The following is a 19549-nucleotide window of genomic DNA, read 5'->3' as shown; positions in this document are numbered from 1 at the left end:
TTTAATAATTTAAATGCTGGATTAGTGCTTGGAAGATTGTTAATTATGGACGGTGGATTTGAACGCTATTGTGATGTATTATGCCGGAACTTGTGCTGTGGGTAAACGTGTTTCAAATTGACCCGTGACGTGGACCTTCATAATTGTTTTTCTTAACGATGACCTGTGTCGTTTTCCTAGTTTGATTGATAGGTTTTCTTAACAGGTTTCTATCATTTGCATTGTATAAAATTAAAGGATTAAGTGTAAGTTTATAATAATGAATGAATTATTATATCGATTTTGTATGAGCTAAAACATAATGGAGATTTTTTGAAATATACTAGCGGTCCACCCTGGCTTCGCCCGTGGTACATATGAAAAATAGATGTTGGCCGATTCTCAGACTTACCCGATATTCACAGAAAATTTCATGAGAATCGGTCCACCCGTTTCGGAGGAGTATGCAGACTAACATTGTGACACGAGAATTTTATATATAAGAAGAAGATTACCTACATCGAAAAGTAAATTTTTATACAGGAATTGACAGCTGTTATGAATTAGGATTCATGTTTTTTGTATTCATTAATCAACGAGGTATAACTACATAATATGTTGCCTACATACCTATTTCAGTTTCTCACGCTTATTAATTCTTCTTCTTATTTCAAGACTTAAAACTATAAAACGAGTGCGCATATAATATTGAAGACTTCAATTTAATAAAAGCTGTGAGATGCGGACATAACTAACTTCATTTAACTGTGCTCTCATCATAAAGGATCTGGTTTTATTTCACGAGATGAAAATGGAGTAGTGTGTTTCATTGTAAAATATAAGAAAATTATATAAGTACCTAATATTCTATGAAATATTTCTTTGATCCTGATCCTGGTCTTTCATCAGAATCGCTTTGGTACCTACCTATAAAGTCAATTAATTACTGCTAAAATAAACTTTCACTTCATAAGTAAAAACTGTCCAGTGGTTTGGGCTGTAGGCGTGTCAAATAAATTCACATACATACACTCAAAAACACAACCCTACATCTTTCGCAGTCGGATAAATATAATTATTATATTCGTATGCTAAAATTAAAGCATAATTGTCCACTATCATTCCCGTAATCAACTCATTCAAAACCACACAATTTAAGCCCGCAAAACAATTTGCAGCAAATGCCGGCTTGTGGCCTTAACCCTAAGAGTTTAAATATGCAAAGTGTTCTGTACAGATTAGTAGCACTACGCAATCAAGTGTGTACCTCTGACCTACGGTAAATGTGGTACAGTCTGCACACAATATCTTGGCCAGTTTTAATATAATTAACCTATCCATTTTTAGGAACTTGTGAGACCTGCGGTACCTAATGTGGCAACACTTCGCAAACGATATGTTGGCCAGTTTAGGTATTATCATTATTTTTATGGATTATAAGCATTATGCGTGTGGAAATAAGACCTATAATATACTACATATAAACCTATAATTTTCCAATGCTAGGTAGGTACCTCAAAAATTCACATTTATTAGGACAAAATTATTCATAAAAACAGCCCAACCTATATTTATTATAAATAAATAGCATGCTTGTTCAATATTCAAAAGTAAATAGCTATGTTTAGCTAAAATCATTTTCAGTTTTTTCCTCTTCTTTTCATATTATTTTACAAATCATCCTCGTTTTCATAATCGAAGTTTAAAAAATGTTTATGTAATAAATTATTTTAAAAAAATCACATACCTAACAGTATTCTGTTACATACATACATATGCATACTTATTCTATCTTTCATCACACTAATTTCATTAGACGAGAATTTAAAAGCCCCAATTTCATGGTACAAGTTTTCATGCGCGCACTATACATACTTAATTATGTAAATGAATAGTGTGGTGAATAGTTCGTTATATGCTTGAGGATATTTAAATATAGCGTAAGGTCAGGTTAAGAGTCTCTAATTATAATATTGGACCTAACAAATATTAACTTTATTTGGGTCATAGCTTAATTCAAGTGCTAATGCGCTAACTAATCCAGTTTCTAGATTTTTATAATTATTTAAATAAAATTTGTTATTTAAATAATTTTATTTTGCATTTCGTTTATATTATGTTAGGCTAAATTGGTATTTCAAAATTATCTTCATTAATTAATTAAGCTAAAGTGTTTGTTTGATTGAACGCGTTTATCTCAGGAACCGCGGGTCCGATTTGAGAAATTACAAAAAAAAATAAAAATAAAATATTGATTGAAAAATAATAAAGATTTCACTGTTATAATATAGTCTTAAAGATTTATCGAGGAATAGGCTATAATATCATCCCACTAAGACCAATAGCAGCGTAGCAAAGCGCTGTGTAATATTTCGTGCTTTGAACGTCAATAATATAAAAGATTTCTCATATAATTCCATACATTTCAAAGAGAAAGTTGCTAAAAGGAATCCAAAAATGTAACAAAGAAATAGTTGAACGAAAGTGAATTCATAACTTCGCTTTCTGCATTTAAAAACGTAACCCAGTTTTATTTTTTAGTGTAACCTTTGTTTTGATCTGTACGTTTAACCGTTAACGTGGCTTTTCTAGCAAGTACCTACATTATAATATATTTTATTTTACAATAATATTAAATTAAGAAAATGTTTTTTTTTTCATGATAGTCCTCAATGACTACGGTCAGAAATAACAATTTTATCTAATCAGTTTATACTTCTCAAGGAAAAATAGAACTAAAAGATCTTTTTTATTTTTAGAAAAACAATTGGAATGGTCGTAATAATTACGAGTTACATTTTGTAGAACAAGATTACGAATTTAAGAACATCGATTTAATAAGGGCTGTTTTTTTTTAATCCTTGGTTAAAACTTATTCGTCGAATAATGTATAAAACTACCATTTTAAAAACGTATTCTAATTGCCCGTATTTGACAGTTTACGTGACATTTTAATATTATCGTGTAATACTTTATTGGACGGATAAGTTTTATCCAGGCATTGAAAAATCGGCCCTTAATATACTTAAACAACAAAGCCTTAAACAGTATGGAGTATATACTAATATCCCAAATGACAAACAAACCAACGCAGTGCTTTCTCAGAAAAAGTCGCATGCAATAAATAACATTTTAACGAAACGAAAGAATTGAATTTACAATGTAACTACATTATCTTCTTTCCGGCACCCATCTCGCTTCCTCCAACGGGATATAATCATGTTATCTCTTTCGTCACCTATTTTAAACTACATATTCAATGAATTTAAATTTCCCCGAAAGCTTTGGTAAACACGTAGTTTTTCTTCCCTGAATTCTTCTAGGTGATTCTTAAAGTGAATTTACTTAATCGCGTTTTAAATTACGGAATTATTTTTTGTATGTATGCTTAGAACTTTGAAACTATGCCACGGATTTTGAAGCAGTTTTTAATAGACAGAGTGATTTAAGAGGAAGGTTTTAGTATATTATAATTTATTAGGTTTTAGAGTTTAGACAAAGCGGGCGAAGCCCATGAAAAGCTAGTGTTTATATAAAACGATCTACCTACCTATCTTATATTAATTATTATTTCACATATTGAAAACACATTTTAATGTAAAATGTGTTTCCGTAAAGCTTATTTTTGTCTTTAATCTAAAATAAATTATCTTAGGAACGATAAGCTACCAATCAAATTAACAAAATCCTACTAAATCTGACTTTTCTGAGATTTCGTATCAGTGAATTCTTTCGCTTTAATTAAATGAACTAAAATGTACCGTGTTGCAAGCTACGTATCGCGTCTTTTTCAGGGTAAATGTATGACCTATATTCAAAACATTAATTGCTTAAGAAATAAGCAACTTCGTATGTTATGAAATTCAAAGCATACAATGTGATATTAAATACTAAATACTACGTCATAATAACATAATCCCTACCTACAAATATCTTGAAGGAATTATGGGCCTTTGCGCTTTTTCCTAGAACATTAATGAAAACATAAGTGAAGTCCCGTGTCCCCGTAGTGGGGTAGGGGGCAGATGCATTATTCATACATCTGTTTCACTGATCGATTTTTCTTTAGGGACAAGTAGGTGATCAGCCTTCTGTGTCCTGCCAGACCGAGACATTTTTTTTTTCGTCTCCACCGGGAATCGAACCCAGGACCCCTCGGTTCTACACTCACGCGTCAACCACTGTACCGAGGAGGCGGTCAATTAAAACAAAGGCTCAGGTAAATCGTTAAATAATTTGAAATCATTTACATACCTGTATATTTCTTTCGTATTAAAACACCATTAGATAAAAGTAAAAAATCAAAGTCGCTAAACGCTTTTCCAACAGAAGTGAATCAGTAATGAGGAGCCAAATTAAGTCACAGCTTAATTACCAAATTTTTTGAAGTTCATTAGAACTGACACGTCCACGACATTTTCCGAGGAAATATGCAAGATTTTACAATTTTACAAGGCTTTTGAATGGAATTCACAATGTAATGTTTAATTTTTAAGGGTGTGCTTCTTGAGGGAAGATGGTTATAAGAATAATAATTGTAACTTTATGAGGAATTCGCTGTTATCAGGTGAACAAAAACTGTAGATAGGACGTTCGTTTATGCTTTCATTATGCGTACTCGTAGTTATTATGTAGACATTATAAATTTGATTTTTATTAAACTTTATGTTCTTTATTACAAGAAAATATATTTGTTGTTAATAGTTAATTGAGTTTTTATTATAAGAGTAAATTATTACAGTTAAATCCAAATAGGTACATTAACAAAATGAGGGTACTGAGGTCGGACGTCCAGGTCAGTGAGACAACGCCTGTCCTGTTCAGAGCAGTTAGTGCTATCGGTCTTAAGTGAAATGAATTCATAATAATGACTTTGCATATTTAATTTGAAAAGGAGGAAAAATAATTAAAAATAAATCAACCGTCTGCAAAAGTAAAGGAACTCAAAAGCGAAACATAAATTTACATTATTGAAAGTGCACCCTTTCAAGCTTTAAAAAGAAATAAAATCGAATCACTATTGCAAAAATACCATTGCACATACGAAAAATACATACAGACTAACATAGAGCCACCTCCCTTTTGTTTTTGTGGTAGTCGGTTAAAAATATTATGTTTAAAGATGAGTCATTGGTTTTATAGCGCTTCGTGTCTTTGCTATGGAAATGTAAGAGGGGAGACTAGACAAATTGGAAATTCCTCTTACATAGCGCAAAATGGTATCATAAACCAATAAAAATATTTTGATTAACCCAAATTTATCAAGTACTTACCTACCTATAGTTAATGACTACATACTAGGTACTACTACTACTTTGCTACTAGTTTAGTATCTATGGTATTTTCGGTACAAAAACAACAAAAACTGTGTTAATGAGGTGTGTGTATTATTTAGTTTATAGTTATAGAAAAAACCTTAATTTAGTCCTAAAACCTTAATCTGTTCAGTTTTTAGAAAAACCTTAATTTATAGTTGCTTAATAATTAATATTGAGCAATAAACAAATATTAAAAAGTAAAAAATGTGTGCATTTACTAGTGCACACACGTAAGAAGTGAAACTTCTTTATGACCTTATTTTTCAAACAATTTTACACAAAAAACCGACGAATCACGCGTGGTAGGGATAAGAAAAAGATGGCGCGTAACGGAAAAATGTCACGCATAACGAAAAAATGTTACACTAAATTTTTTTCCAACCCCGATAAAGAAGTTTCACTTCAATTATAATAGCGGAAAATTAACTCATTTCGGTGTCAATTAGCAACTTCTACATGTCATTGAGAGAACTCGTAATGAGTTGAAAGTTTACAACTCGGTGAAATACCGAAATTCTCGCGTCCGACTTAAATAACTAACTTGAGAACATCGTTAGTTTAATGCAATATATTTTTTTCATGTACTCATGAAATAAAATGGAATGGAACAATCCGGTTGAGTATTTTTATGAAAGAATAATGCTTCATAATATTTTTGAACATCTTATTACAACGCTCTTTAGAGGGAAATTAAACATAGAATTAGTAGGTACACCTAACTCTTTTAAAACCGATAAACATGCTGGTAATGATTTTTTTAATTTTGGTTATGAAAATACTATACATACATAATGAGTCAATTCTATAAATGACCCTACAGCAAATAGTGTAAATAGCATTGATATTTGAGACTATAATTAATAAGGCAAGAAAAAGGTAAGATTGTTTACAGTCTTCTTAAATTTTCATCTTTTCAATAAGAAATTCTCAAAATAATCAATACAATCAAGCATCCAAATGCTTGCATTGCAAAAGTTATTCAATCTGTAGACGAACATCAAAATATTGAAGAAGTTTCGCGACAGATGTTACATAACTACAGAATCGTGACTGTTTTGTTAAAAAACAAAATGCTATAGTTGAAGTCTAAAAATACAAAAAAAAACAGTCCATATCAAAAAAAGTGAAGTCTCGTGTCAAATGCATTATTTATACATCTGTTTCACTGACCGATTTTCTTACGGAAGAAATGTGATCAGCCTTCTGTGACCTGCCAGAAATTTTATTCCCTCGAATCTTCACACAAGATGTACAAAGAGGCCGTCAAAATTACTACTGAAATTGTATAGCTTCCAAATCTTATCTTAATCTTAATACTATTATAAAGGCGAAAGTTTGTATGGATGTATGGATGTATGGATGTTTGTTACTCTTTCACGTAAAAACTTCTGAATCGATTACAATGAAATTTAGCACACATATAGAGGGTAACTTGGATTAACACATAGGATAGATTTTATCCCGGAAATCCCACGGGAACAGGAACTATGCGGGTTTTCCTTTGAAAACGCGGGCGAAGCCGCCGGGCGGAAATCTAGTAATTTCATAACTCAAATAAAGAAATACTATGTGCTAATCTTTGAATTTAATTATGTTCCAACGTATAAATAGTTCCTTTGAAATGAACTACGATAAATGATTTGAAACATAGACTAAACAGTTTCGCAAGTAAACCGATAGACGTCTTTGATATAAGGTACAATATACGCACGACCATACATCAGAGAGATTTATCGAACAATCTAGAAGAATGTTTATGTAGTACGTTCGCGGTTCGCTGCAATATACTGGAATATTGTAAATATTACTATATTTAGTTGTGGTGGAGGTGATGATTTGAAATCTTCTGTAGTAAATTTTATAGCACATCTTGAATGCAATATTTATTTTTTAATTGAATGGTTCGGATATGGAATACTAGTATACCATGGTTAGGCTAGGGTGATTTGTAGATGAATAAATATTAAAATGTAAATAGTAGGTATATTATTGGCTTTCAGAACTTGTTTATACGTTGCTGAATTGAAAAAAGGCAGAGCATAGAATTCCTCTATTTAACCATTTTTATGAACTGCAAATTAAATTCGCACTTTGTTGTTCTACATGACAGTATGCCTCTTCAATTTACCCTTTTTTTAAACCAGTCTATAAAGTAAATTAAATCCATCCATCATCAGACATAACATATAACACAAGTAGCAAAAAATAAACAGCTAATGGTCCATGAAGCAATACTAGTTGGAGATCAAAAAGATGATTAAGATAAACATAATCGACCCGGATTGCACGAGGAAGTGGAATACAATACGAAAGGGTTAATACTAATGGTTTGAGTACTTATAGATGTAAGAATGTTTATTTGGCTACTTGAAGAGCAGATAGTAGATATTCTTTTATGGCAGGGAATTTGAAACGCTTCTAAAGTTGCATAATATAATGCAAAATTGGACTTAAAACTGAGAATTATGTCACCAGGAAAAGTGCGCAGAGGAAGTACCATAGATTAGTAAATAGTTACGTAAATATAAGCAGTGAAATATATATACATACTTTCATTTATTTTTGACTTAGAGGCAAGTAGATTTGCCTGGTAGCTTTTACTATGGTTACCTGGAAGAGATCACTTATAAGTGATAGGACCGCCAAATAAGTTGCACCTACTCTTTTTTTCTTAAAAGTCTAATAAATGTAATCCTCAGTCTAACTAAGGTTTAGTTTAGATTTAAGATGTACTTTTCTGTTTTAATCAAGAAATTCACTGCCACTAAAGTTGAACTAAAACCTACGTTATAATATTATCTAACCAATTTCCATGAAACGATATTGAACCGGTCAAGATCAGATGATTGTTTCTGAGAAACGGGGTTTGTCCGCAAATAATATTCAATTTTGTTCTGAAGGTTAAATTAATTATAATACTACCCTGAATATTTACAACTACAACTAAATAGTAATTTTAGAGATAATCCATAATTTTTTAAATCGATAAAAAGTACGAAGAAAATTATATTTCGGTCTACAAGACGCATTTTATTTTGAGAGAGATTATCAATAGTATTTTCTAGTGTTTGATTTTAAGCGGGTATTATACGTTTAGACATTAAAGATTTTAACGGATTGTAAACGCGATTTATTTAATTATTATCCCAACGTTTCGCACACTTTTCAGCGAACGTAATATAAAGAACTTCCACCCGCGGCTTCGCCCGCGTAGTGTTTTGATAAAAGGTAGCCTATGTTCTTTCTCAGGGTCTAAAGATTGTCAGAGCCAAATTTCATCAAAATCGGTTGAGAGGTTTAAGCGGGAAAGCTCAAAGCGTAACAGACAGACAGAGTTACTTTCGCATTTTTAATATTATAGTAGGGATACAATCGCGTTTAAAATCCGTTAAAATCTTTAATTCCTAGAGATTAAGATAATAAAACAGAGTTCATAAAAGTTGATCCCATAATAATTTGCAAAATAAATTAACTCATTTAAATGCAAAGTTCCACTACAGAATAAAGTTTTTTCTCATCAACAAACACTAGAAATCCCCTGCAATTTCTAAAGACCTAATCTGCGAGCAATTAGGAAACTTAACGGTTCCGTGAAGTCTCAATGCAGGGACGGAATTTCCTCCAAGTATTTTGTCTCTTGCTAATACTTCCAAGTTGATAGCGCAAGTTCGAACTGAATATACGTGTAATATAGATTATTTGGTATTGATATAATATCTGGGAGTAAAAAATGGATAAATTGATTAATGATATTTAAAGGCTCAACTACAATATACCTGGTGGTTCAAATGACCCATATTTTTTATATACCGGCCTGTAGTCTAATAGTTATTTGGACACAATTGCAAAGTCAAAAACAATACGTAGGTTGATACTTATTAAGATTATCATCTAGGTCATCATTATCATCATATATTATGTATAATATAGTAAGGTTTTTTTTAGGTATAGGTATATAGTTAGGTCTTATTCCTGAACCAGGATAAACATTTGTACAGGTATAATACCCGATTGGTGAAATACTGATACATGATTGCGCATAATATTTTACAGTAAACTTAAATATGAAAACTGAAAAGTCACGTAGACATAAAAATAACAGTTTCTATTTATACAACTGTATTTTTTAGTTGTTCATCACATCAATCACACGTGAAAGAAAACCTGACAGAACGGTCTGACAAAGGTCGTCTGACCTTCTAGAGAACCGCAGATTTAGATTATCTCTCAAGCATAAGATACCTTCTAGTACTCACACGTCAATTGACATTAAAATCAGAGTCATAGTTAACTAGCTTTCCACCCGCGACTTCGCCCGCTTTGTCTAAAACCTAAAAAATATTATATACTAAAACCGTCCTCCTGAATTACTCTATTTATTATAAAGAACCGCATGATAATCCGTTCCGTAGCTTGAAACGTAGATAGGGACAGAGAAAGCGACTTTGTTTTTATACTATACGTAGTGATGATGATATCTTAAACATTAAGTTCAGAAACATGCACGTCAAAGGACGAAATACTTCTCTAACAAAATCATATTACCTACAGGGATACATTGTTCGCATTCTTGCAGTCGCGAGAACTCCTATTCCGAAATTCAGCTAAAGATCTTCTCGACAATTAAGAAAGTTCAAATCGTTTCCAGACTCAAAAGCGTCAGGAACCGGATGAATTTCCTAAATGCACTTTGTCTCTTTTCTCATTAAGACTTTAGAAAATGAAGAACTTAGTTAATTCAAGTGTTCGTTGACAGCTAATATCAATTAATTCCTAGTAAAGTGGCATTACATAACAAATGTCATTTTGTGAAGTGAACTCCAAACGTATATTTTACGAGCGGTCCGCTCCGGCTTCGCCCGTGGTACATATTTCGCAATAAAAGGTAGCCTATGTTCTTTCTCAGGGTCTAAAGATTATCTGTGCCAAATTTCATCAAAATCGGTCCAGTAGTTTATGCGTAAAAACCATACATACATACAAACCTTTCCACATTATAATATTAGTATAGATATCGGTATAGATTGAAAGCAGTAAGCACAATGCATCTGTTTAACAAAAAAGTAATAAAAAAACCTCATGAAAAATGCTTACACAGTCAGGATTGATCAAAAAATCAATAAAAATCGCTTAAAACCAGCTGCATTTTACAAGCTTCGTCTATAAGGTAGTATTTGTCAAAGCTGTGTTTTGTCTGTGTCACTATATAAGAATTAATGATAACAGGATCTAACCTAGGCTAGAATTATTTGCTGATCAAGAAAGGTCTATTTACATTTTTACATATCCAGATTGTTAGAAATTGAATTAGCATAGTTCTGCGATCGTTTTAGTTCAAGAGGGTTACCATGATGTCACAGAGCATAACTTTTACTATAAGTTTGGGAAGGTGATGGTGCTAGACGACATATCTTAATACATATATAAATCTCGTGTCACAATGTTTGTCCTCAATGGACTCCTAAACCACATAACCGATTATAATAAAATTCGCACACAATGTGCAGTTCGATCCAACTTGAGAGATAGGATAGTTTAAACATGTAGGTACTACGGGCGAAGCCGGGGCGGACCACTAGTAATATTATATACGACGACCTATAGCCCTGTCACTATTCCACACTGGGATTAATACTGCTTTAAGACGTCAGGTAACCATCTTCTCCTTATCAACATATGGAACGGATTGTCATGTTTTGTAGATTTCGTTAAAATTTTATCTGTACTATCCAATTACGAACTCGTGAAATGCCAGAGCTTACTCAGTGTATTATGATGAGGGTAAAGATATATCGAATATCAAGGAGGTGCTTCATTGTGCTCGTAATTTCTTTGTTTTTGCGTATACCAATTGTATTTATTTTCGTTCAGTAACTGTGATATTATTTGAACATATTCTGCGTTGGAAATGTTTACAATATAGAGAATATATTCATCAGAGTTAAATTTTTGAGCTCTTGTATATTTAATTTTAACGTAAAAATATTGGTTTCAATTTGTATTATCTTGTAAAAATAGTATTGTGTTTGAATGTTATTGTTATATTGAAATCTTTTAAAATCCGCTTTTGTGTTTATGTTGATGTTTTTTATTACATACGTGTTAACAAGGCGTTATAATTGAATTTACGAATTATATGAATAGGAGCTCAGTAGCCGACTTAGTGACGAGAATAATGGATAGAGGATCATTTAATTTGAGTGAGAGTCCAGTGCCAAAAGACTTACTTATTGTCTAAAAGTCAATATGATTATAGTATATCTATACTTAATATTATAAAGCTGAAGAGTTTGTATGTTTGTTTGTTTGAACACGCTAATCTCAGGGTACGATTTGAAAAATTCTTTCAGTGTAAGATAGCCCATTTATCGGGGAAGGCAGCCCATCAAACTAAGACCAACAGGAGCGGAGTGCGGGTGAAACCGCGGAACACAGCTAGTTATGAATAAAAATCAAACACAGGAATTAAGTTAACTGGTGGCACTTGGCTTTCGGACTATAATAATTCAATATTAAATTTAAATTTAATTTACTATCTGAATTTTATTTAATACCGAAACAAAAAACAAATTCATATAACATTTCTTCACAGTAATAATAATATAATATAAGTGAACTTTATGGCATGTATTGATTTTCTGTACCTACTTGTAATAAAAAGTCGTATTGCAGTCGTAGGTATAGGTATCGAAACGAAATAGTTTTTACTGATATGTTCAATACTTGCTATTAATAAAACATTCCCAAGTGAAACAAATTAAATCAATATCCAGTTCAAACTTAACTACATAAATAACTCAATAATTTCGATATTTTTAACATGAGGGTATTTCAACAAATAGTTCGCAAAATTTTATTGGAACAGTAATAAAAATATGGGGTTTATTTTCAAACTAGCTGTTGCCCGCAGCTTCACCCGCGTGGAAAAGATAAATTTTCATGGTACAAACTTTCATCTCTTATTTTATCCCCTTGGCGGTAGATTTAACCAAAATACTTTCTTAGCGGATGCTTTTGTTGTAACATCTACCTGCAGGCCAAATTTCAGCCCGTGTCCGTCCAGTGGTTTCGACTATGCGTTGATAAATAACTTATAGGTACCTATATATTTAGATTCTGTAATTCGGTTCGTTTATTTTTATTTTACTTATCTTGTATTAAACCCTGCTTGTTTTATTTATAAGAATCGTTAGAAATAGCGGTTCGTAAGGGATTTACCAAGCTCTCAAACTTAAGTGGCGTCTTAGGTCAAGACCCAAAGGTGTCTAGAAAGCCAATGTACGCTCTCTCGGGATGGAATAAAATTGTATGAATGTTTATTTTATTTTCGCTTTAAAAATGCAAAACCTTTGAGGGAAGCCATAAGAAGAACGCTAGAACATTATTGAAAACATTTAATATGTACCTACGCTTCTACATTATAAAGTTTTGTTTTTTTTTGTTTGTTTGTAGATATTATATACAGTCAAAAACAGCTTAACCGATTTGAAAATTATAACATCAGATGAAGCTTTAAGAAAATTCACCTAACAGAAAAATAAGGATTAGTTCAAACAATGTTTTTTACAGTGCTAAAAGGATTGAAAAATTAAAATACCTCTTTACAAGAAAAACGTTCGATTCGGAAAATCTGACTTCATCCTATAGCTAGCTAGCTTTTAATGAAATACGCAAAGAAAAATCAAAACTTCAGAAATATCAATAAAAAATTGAATTCAAACGAAATATTTCCAATGACCTTTCAGATAAATGAAGCGAATCAACGAAATTGGTGTTTCCATTAAAAGTTTTTGATTTATTAAAAGTCTGTTTTAGTATTTTCTTATATTTGAATATTATGTTTCGAATTATAATGATTTATGCGGGAATATTTTAGAATTTATTTTCTATTTGAATTATATAATATATTTTGGGTTGTCATAGTTATCTGTAGCAAAAAATCCAGGTCCTTAATATTTTAAAAGTATTGTGTTTAGTTATCAGTTTTTACACCTTTGAAATCAAGTCTTACAACAGCGTAGGTTATAGATTATAGATTAGGGCATAAAAGCAAATTACTTTTAAAGAAAAAGAAGTAAATAGATAGGTATATAAAATATTAAAAAAAATATAGAGCAGATAAAACTTCATATTTCTATTGGTAACTTAACGAAACCTTACAGATCATTTCAGTAATTGAAATATAACCCAGATAAATGTATATTTTTATAATAAACTCAAAATCTAATTTAACAAAAAATAAGAATGAATACAGCATTTCTAGACGGCAAAACATTTGTATTATACCTATTAGTATGGATATGATACACAAAAAAAGGTATAAGACAAGCAAATGACCCTTATTTTGCAAACTATGAAACTAGAAAGACCCTAATATTTTATCTAAAGTAGCATCAACTTTAGCAAAGTTGCAGAAAAATTGCTTCCATATTTTTTCTGCCGTCATTTATATTTGTAAAATATCACTAAAGCGTGACATCCTAATTTATTCAACGCATTTTGACTGTCACTGCTTGTAGATTTCTAGAACTTAGTAGAAGTTACGTGATTTTTATACTAAATATGAGTTTAAGTGAAAGGTTAATGTTATTAATCTTATTTATCTTTTATAAATCTTCTAATTCGAAAACTAGAGGATGTTTTTATTACAAAAAAATAAACACTCTAGTAAGCTCGTGAAGAGCAAATCCAAGGGAAGAACATCCATACCTACTATCTATAGGTATACTAATATTGTAAAGCTGAAGAGTATGTTTGTTTGTTGAACACGCTAATCTCAGGAACTACTGTTACGATTTAAAAAATATTTCGGGGTTTGATAGCCCATTTATCGAGGAAGGCTATAGGCTATATAATATATAATCACGCTAAGACCAACAGGAGCGGAGTAAACCATAATAGTAAATGTCTTCCAAATAGTATCTACTTCAACAAAATATCCACTTTGATACAATTCAGTTCAGAACTAGCATAAAAGCTCGCGAATCATTATAAAAGAACACGTTTTGCAAGAGCCGCTTCGAGAAATTGCATCTATTTTAAAAGTATGAAACATATAAGAAATGTAAATATGCAGAGTGTGTGTATTTTTGTATGGAAAATGTTTAAGCGAAATATGTGTGTTGATTTTTGAAGTGAAACTTCTTTATCGGGGTTGGAAAAAAAATTAGTGTAACATTTTTTCGTTACGCGCCATCTTGTTTTTATCTCTTACACGCGTGATTGACGTATTTCTGTAAAGTTGCATATAGTAAATAATTTTCTGAAAAATAAGGTCATAAAGAAGTTTCACTTCTTACGTGTGTACACTAGTAGTTACACGCATACATTTTTTTTTAATAAGAACATAATATTGAACAACGAAGTTGGACTGAATACGGTATTCATTTATTAGAAGTTCGAATTTCCGACACGATACTATTTACTCAGAACAAGAAATAAATAAAATAAAATTATGGTATTAAAGTTACTCACACATCTACACGAAATCTGGTAAATTAACTACCTACTCTTTTTTATAAGCAGGCTTTACCATGCAATCAAATGAACAGTCACATGGATTTACGGAAACACACGTCAAAGATTATTATTTTCAAATGTCCAAACGTTGAAATTAGTAGGTTAGAACTTATAGCATAATATAATAATTAAAGCATTGCTCATTTTGGGAATTAAAATTTCACGAAACGCTCGTCTGTAAGCCAAATTTAAAATATTTTGGCATAGTTTTTCACTGCGCGGAATTTGCGAGATAATTTTTGAAATTAAAGTGGGAATTAAACCGTGGTGAAAGTGTAGTAATTTTTAACGCATAAAATACCTAAGTGAATTGCTTTTAATTCTGTAATTAGTTTGAAATTATTTATTTATACTATACGTCATAACTTATAACTTACTAGCTTTCCGCCTGCGGCTTCGCCCGCTTTGTCTAAAACGTAATAAATTCTAAAAATCTTCCTCTTGAATCACTCTATCTATTGAAAAAAACCTCATCAAAATCCGTTGCGTAGTTATAAATAAGCATACGTATAGGGACATAGTTACAGAGAAAGCAACTTTGTTTTATACTATTAGTGATAAGAGGTCGATATGGATATCGAGAGGTAGATACGCTGACAGTAGAGTGATCTACCGTCGAATTGTCTATAGATCATGTTTCAGTGTCAGAAAACATGACCATTCAAAATGGTTATGTAATACTGTAAATAAAACCGAAAAAAGTCTGTGCCGCTACTAATCTACGACTCTAGGTAGGTATTTCAAGTTTTATTTGCAATTCCATTTAATAATTATTTTGTATACTTAGTTTATTATTTGAGGGTAGTAGACTATAATAAGTATCTTTTGAAATTAATTATTTTCTATCCTTTGATAAATTATGATTAACTACTTAAATTTTCTTCATTATTCATCTCGTAAACTTAACTCACAAAGTGGTCAGTGGTCACTAATTAAAATTATAGTTAATCAATTATATTTAATAATTTAGACATTTTACATATTATGAAATTACTTCAATTTATTTAGTCAGGTCTTGACTCTACAAAACTCTAGGTTAAGAATTTATATCGGAAAATATCTGAAACCCAGAAAATTTTAGACGAATATACAAAAAGAACCTCAGCCGGTATAAAAGCCAATTAGTGAATTGGTAGTACCTACATATTTTTTTATAAAAATCCATCGTTAGTAAACCTAAAGCCCTAAGTAAACCTGTTAAAAATAAATAAACAAAAATATTGTGGTTAAATTCTAGTATATGAAAACATACCTACATAAATATAACACGTATTTTATTGAATAAAACCTAAATAGTTTTATGTAAGAATTCATTCCCATATTATTTTCAATATATTTGACTCACCCTATAAAGCACAAATAATTATATTATCTACTTAGGGAATATCATAAAACACCATGATCTTTCTTGGGTAGAAAAACTATTTATAATCAACCCATACCCAAGAAAAACAATCTCAAAAGAATATTATCTACACTTACCATAAATCATAGTGACGAAAAGCATAACCGCATTTAAAAAATACGTATGCCACTTAATTTTCTTCAGATCAGCCATCATTAATATCTACTAATTAACAACACTATATTATATTTAATTTCACACCCGTTTTCTTTTCATCGTAACACTTCTAATTCCATAATTAGTCCGACAAAAACCATGTCACAACTTATTCCGACTGTCACATAAACTGTCAGAATTAAATACGAGAAACGAATTTAAAAATGACATGACATAAATGGGATATTTTTAAACTGGCATTACGTTAATCGGGACTAGTTTATCGTAACCGCGTGTGGGGATTACCCTCATAGCGCCAGAACTAACTTAAAATATATTTTGTTTCGAGCAATTAATTCACTTAATCCTTTCCTTTTAAAGTTTGAGTGTTGCACTTCATTTCTGTTAATTTTGCGATCGGTACACTTTGCACTTTCATCCTTTACGGCTACAATCTTGCAGGAATAACGTTTGTTATACGCGGATCGTACGTAGAACGATTTGTCTCGTTAGGCGCTACACGTCCTCTCGGACGGGACGGTTCCATCGTACTGAGTACTGACTTACATAAGGGATCAGTCCTATGCCAGCAGTCTGGGATGTGGGATAGAGATGGCTGATAATTTTCAAACCGTTGAAAAGGGATGGAAGGAATTTTCGCATTCAACTGTGGTCCGTTAAAACGTACTGTGAAAATCTTGTGAAGAAGCAATTAAAATGTATATTAAGCAAGATATACTTTGGTCAGCATGCATTCGTACATGACTAGTTGATTCTCTTTTATTTTTCGATGTATCTACGAGTCTCTAATGCAATTCTGTATATAAAAAGAAGAAATTTCGTCCGTCTGATAAAAATGTATGACTCTATTAACTCTAATAAAGCTGTAGTAAAGAATACCCTTACAATATTAGGGTCGAGGCATTGATAAATAAGAAAATATTGGCTTATTTAAACATTAGTAATTACATCCTTAGCTTTCAAAAGATCAGGATAGTAAAGATATAAAAACAAGAGGTTGCTCTACATCTTTGATTATGGACTAAAATGATAATGAAACCACTGGAATAAAATGATTATGCATTTTTAGTTGATAATTCGTATGGTTTGTATTAAAGAAGTTTTAAAAACATTGATATTTTGTAACCCAGTCGAAGTCAAGTTGCGCTACTAGTTTTTACAATATTAGCAGTATTTAATAAAATTGATAAGTAAATATTAATTTTCGCAAACCGCTTTTTGAGACTTGAAGTACCTAATGTTTGTTCAAACATAATTTTAATAGGTTTGTTTATATACAGAAAACTTGTGAAAGAGACTAATACAAAATAGAGTTGTGTATTTACTTATTTTATTAAGAGTTTTTAATGAAATAAAACAATCGAAAATTAAACGTTGCCTTTCGTCATTTTAAGAGGTACGATCAAAGGAAAGTGTATTTTCTTTATTATTTGCGAGTTATCGGACATTACCTGGAACTAATCAAGTTAAAATCGTCTGGATAAAGAAGCATAGTGAAGTTAAAATATCAATTGTGAATTCCATATAATTATATTTGACTTTGGGTATATAAACTGATTGCTTTTTGTACAGTGTCTTAGCATGAGTATTTTATTACTATTTATTGAGTATTGTAACTTAATTTTTTTTGTTGTTACAAAATAGCTTTTCGCCCGCGTTTTCCGGGATAAAGCCTATCCAATGTGTTAATCCAATATTTGTATGTGCCAAATTCCATTGTAATCGGTTCAGTAGTATTTGCGTGAATACTAGAAATGGAATAACAAACATACAAACTCACAAACTTTCGCATTTATAATATTAAATTATGATGATAAAAATGATTAAAATTTATTTATTTTATTATAAGCAGATGTTTGAGCACTAACCCACCTGACGCAAAGAAGACATGCCTCTCGACGGTGATCGACCTCTAGACCTCAAGAGTCAAGAATGAAATAAGTACAATAATATAGAAGATTTACTTTCTTCAAGAGACAAATAATTCGTTTAGTATGCCTTTCTATCACATCTATATACCTAATATTTCTTGTGCCTTTGAGAGGATACAGTAGGTCTATAGATCCTTTGGTTAGGCCACATATACAATTGTGTACTCATGTAACAGACTACTGCCTAGGATAGCATTGCTTTGTAAGGTTTATGTACTTCATTGTATGTAGATTATGCTTAGAGCGTTATTAACAACCCAAGTTTAAGACTGAAGAACTAATTGATTAAACTGTTGTAGGAAATGAAATGAATGTAGGAAATACCGAATCCATAAGGGCCAGTTTGACTACCTAACTGATGGTGTACCATTTGACAGGATTTAACTAACAGATTAGCTAAACAGTGATTTTGGATAAATTTATAAGTTTGAAACTATTTAAAACTTAGGTTCAATAATTATGATCTGCCCTTTACCTTTACGTGAGAAAATGGTTGAATTGATTTAATTAATTCTGACCCGGAGATAGATATCATAGATTGAGTGTCGCTGAAAAATCAATTGCTGAGAAATATTCTTTGATTCCATATAATTACATGTAGGCAGATATATAATTTGTATCCGGATTATGTTTGCATTTGGATTACTACGCTATAAACTGAAGTGAATTCACGGAAATTATTACTATCAATATCCTACCACTAGTCCTTCTTCTAGTTTAAAAATATATTACAATTTACAATGATGTGGCCAAATATTAAAAGCTTGTACATATTTTATATAAGTATAACGGACGCTCATTAGGCAAGTTCATTTTTCTTCCCATTGAAATAATTTTTGTCGCCTCCGTTGCGAACAAAGGATGATTTATTTTTCCTAATATCAGCAAGAATTAGGTCCGTCTTTGTAAGCGTATCGATTGACAACAATCGCTCTTTATTTAACTTTTATTACATACTAGGTTTCCGCCCGCGGCTTCGCCCGCGCAGTCAAAGAAAAACCCGCATAGTTCCCGGGATTGCGTCATTTTCTCGGGATAAAAAGTAGCCTATGTCCTTTCTCGGGTATCAAAATATCTCCATACCAAATTTCATGAAAATTGGTTCAGTAGTTTAGGCGTGATTGAGTAACAGACAGACAGACAGAGTTACTTTCGCATTTATAATATTAGTATGGATTTTCATTTGCCTCCTAGACTATATGAAAAATGTGTTAGTCTAAGTTGTGGTGTCGTTTTTCGGTTTTGTGCAAGTAGTTTTAAGTTAGAAGTTTAGTTTTAGT

General features: G+C 31.4%; 1 protein-coding gene across 1 annotated transcript in view; it reads right to left on the bottom strand.

The window, feature by feature from the left end:
* LOC149488631 (uncharacterized) overlaps positions 1–16857 on the bottom strand; it is a 62941-nt gene extending 46084 nt beyond the window's left edge. The window contains exon 1 of the mRNA XM_089695153.1: positions 16299–16857. Coding sequence (XP_089551279.1) covers positions 16299–16377 — 79 coding nt within the window. The 5' untranslated portion in view covers positions 16378–16857. The remainder of the gene's footprint in view (positions 1–16298) is intronic.
* Between the last annotated feature and the right edge of the window lie 2692 nt (positions 16858–19549).

Source organism: Colias philodice, chromosome 5 (assembly GCF_061535455.1).
Source record: "Colias philodice isolate Cphi_HAF_F1 chromosome 5, ilColPhil1 Martin Lab GWU primary, whole genome shotgun sequence".
Lineage (NCBI taxonomy): Eukaryota > Metazoa > Arthropoda > Insecta > Lepidoptera > Pieridae > Colias > Colias philodice.
The sequence above is the reverse complement of the archived record's forward strand: the minus strand, read 5'-3'. Positions and strand labels throughout refer to the sequence as shown.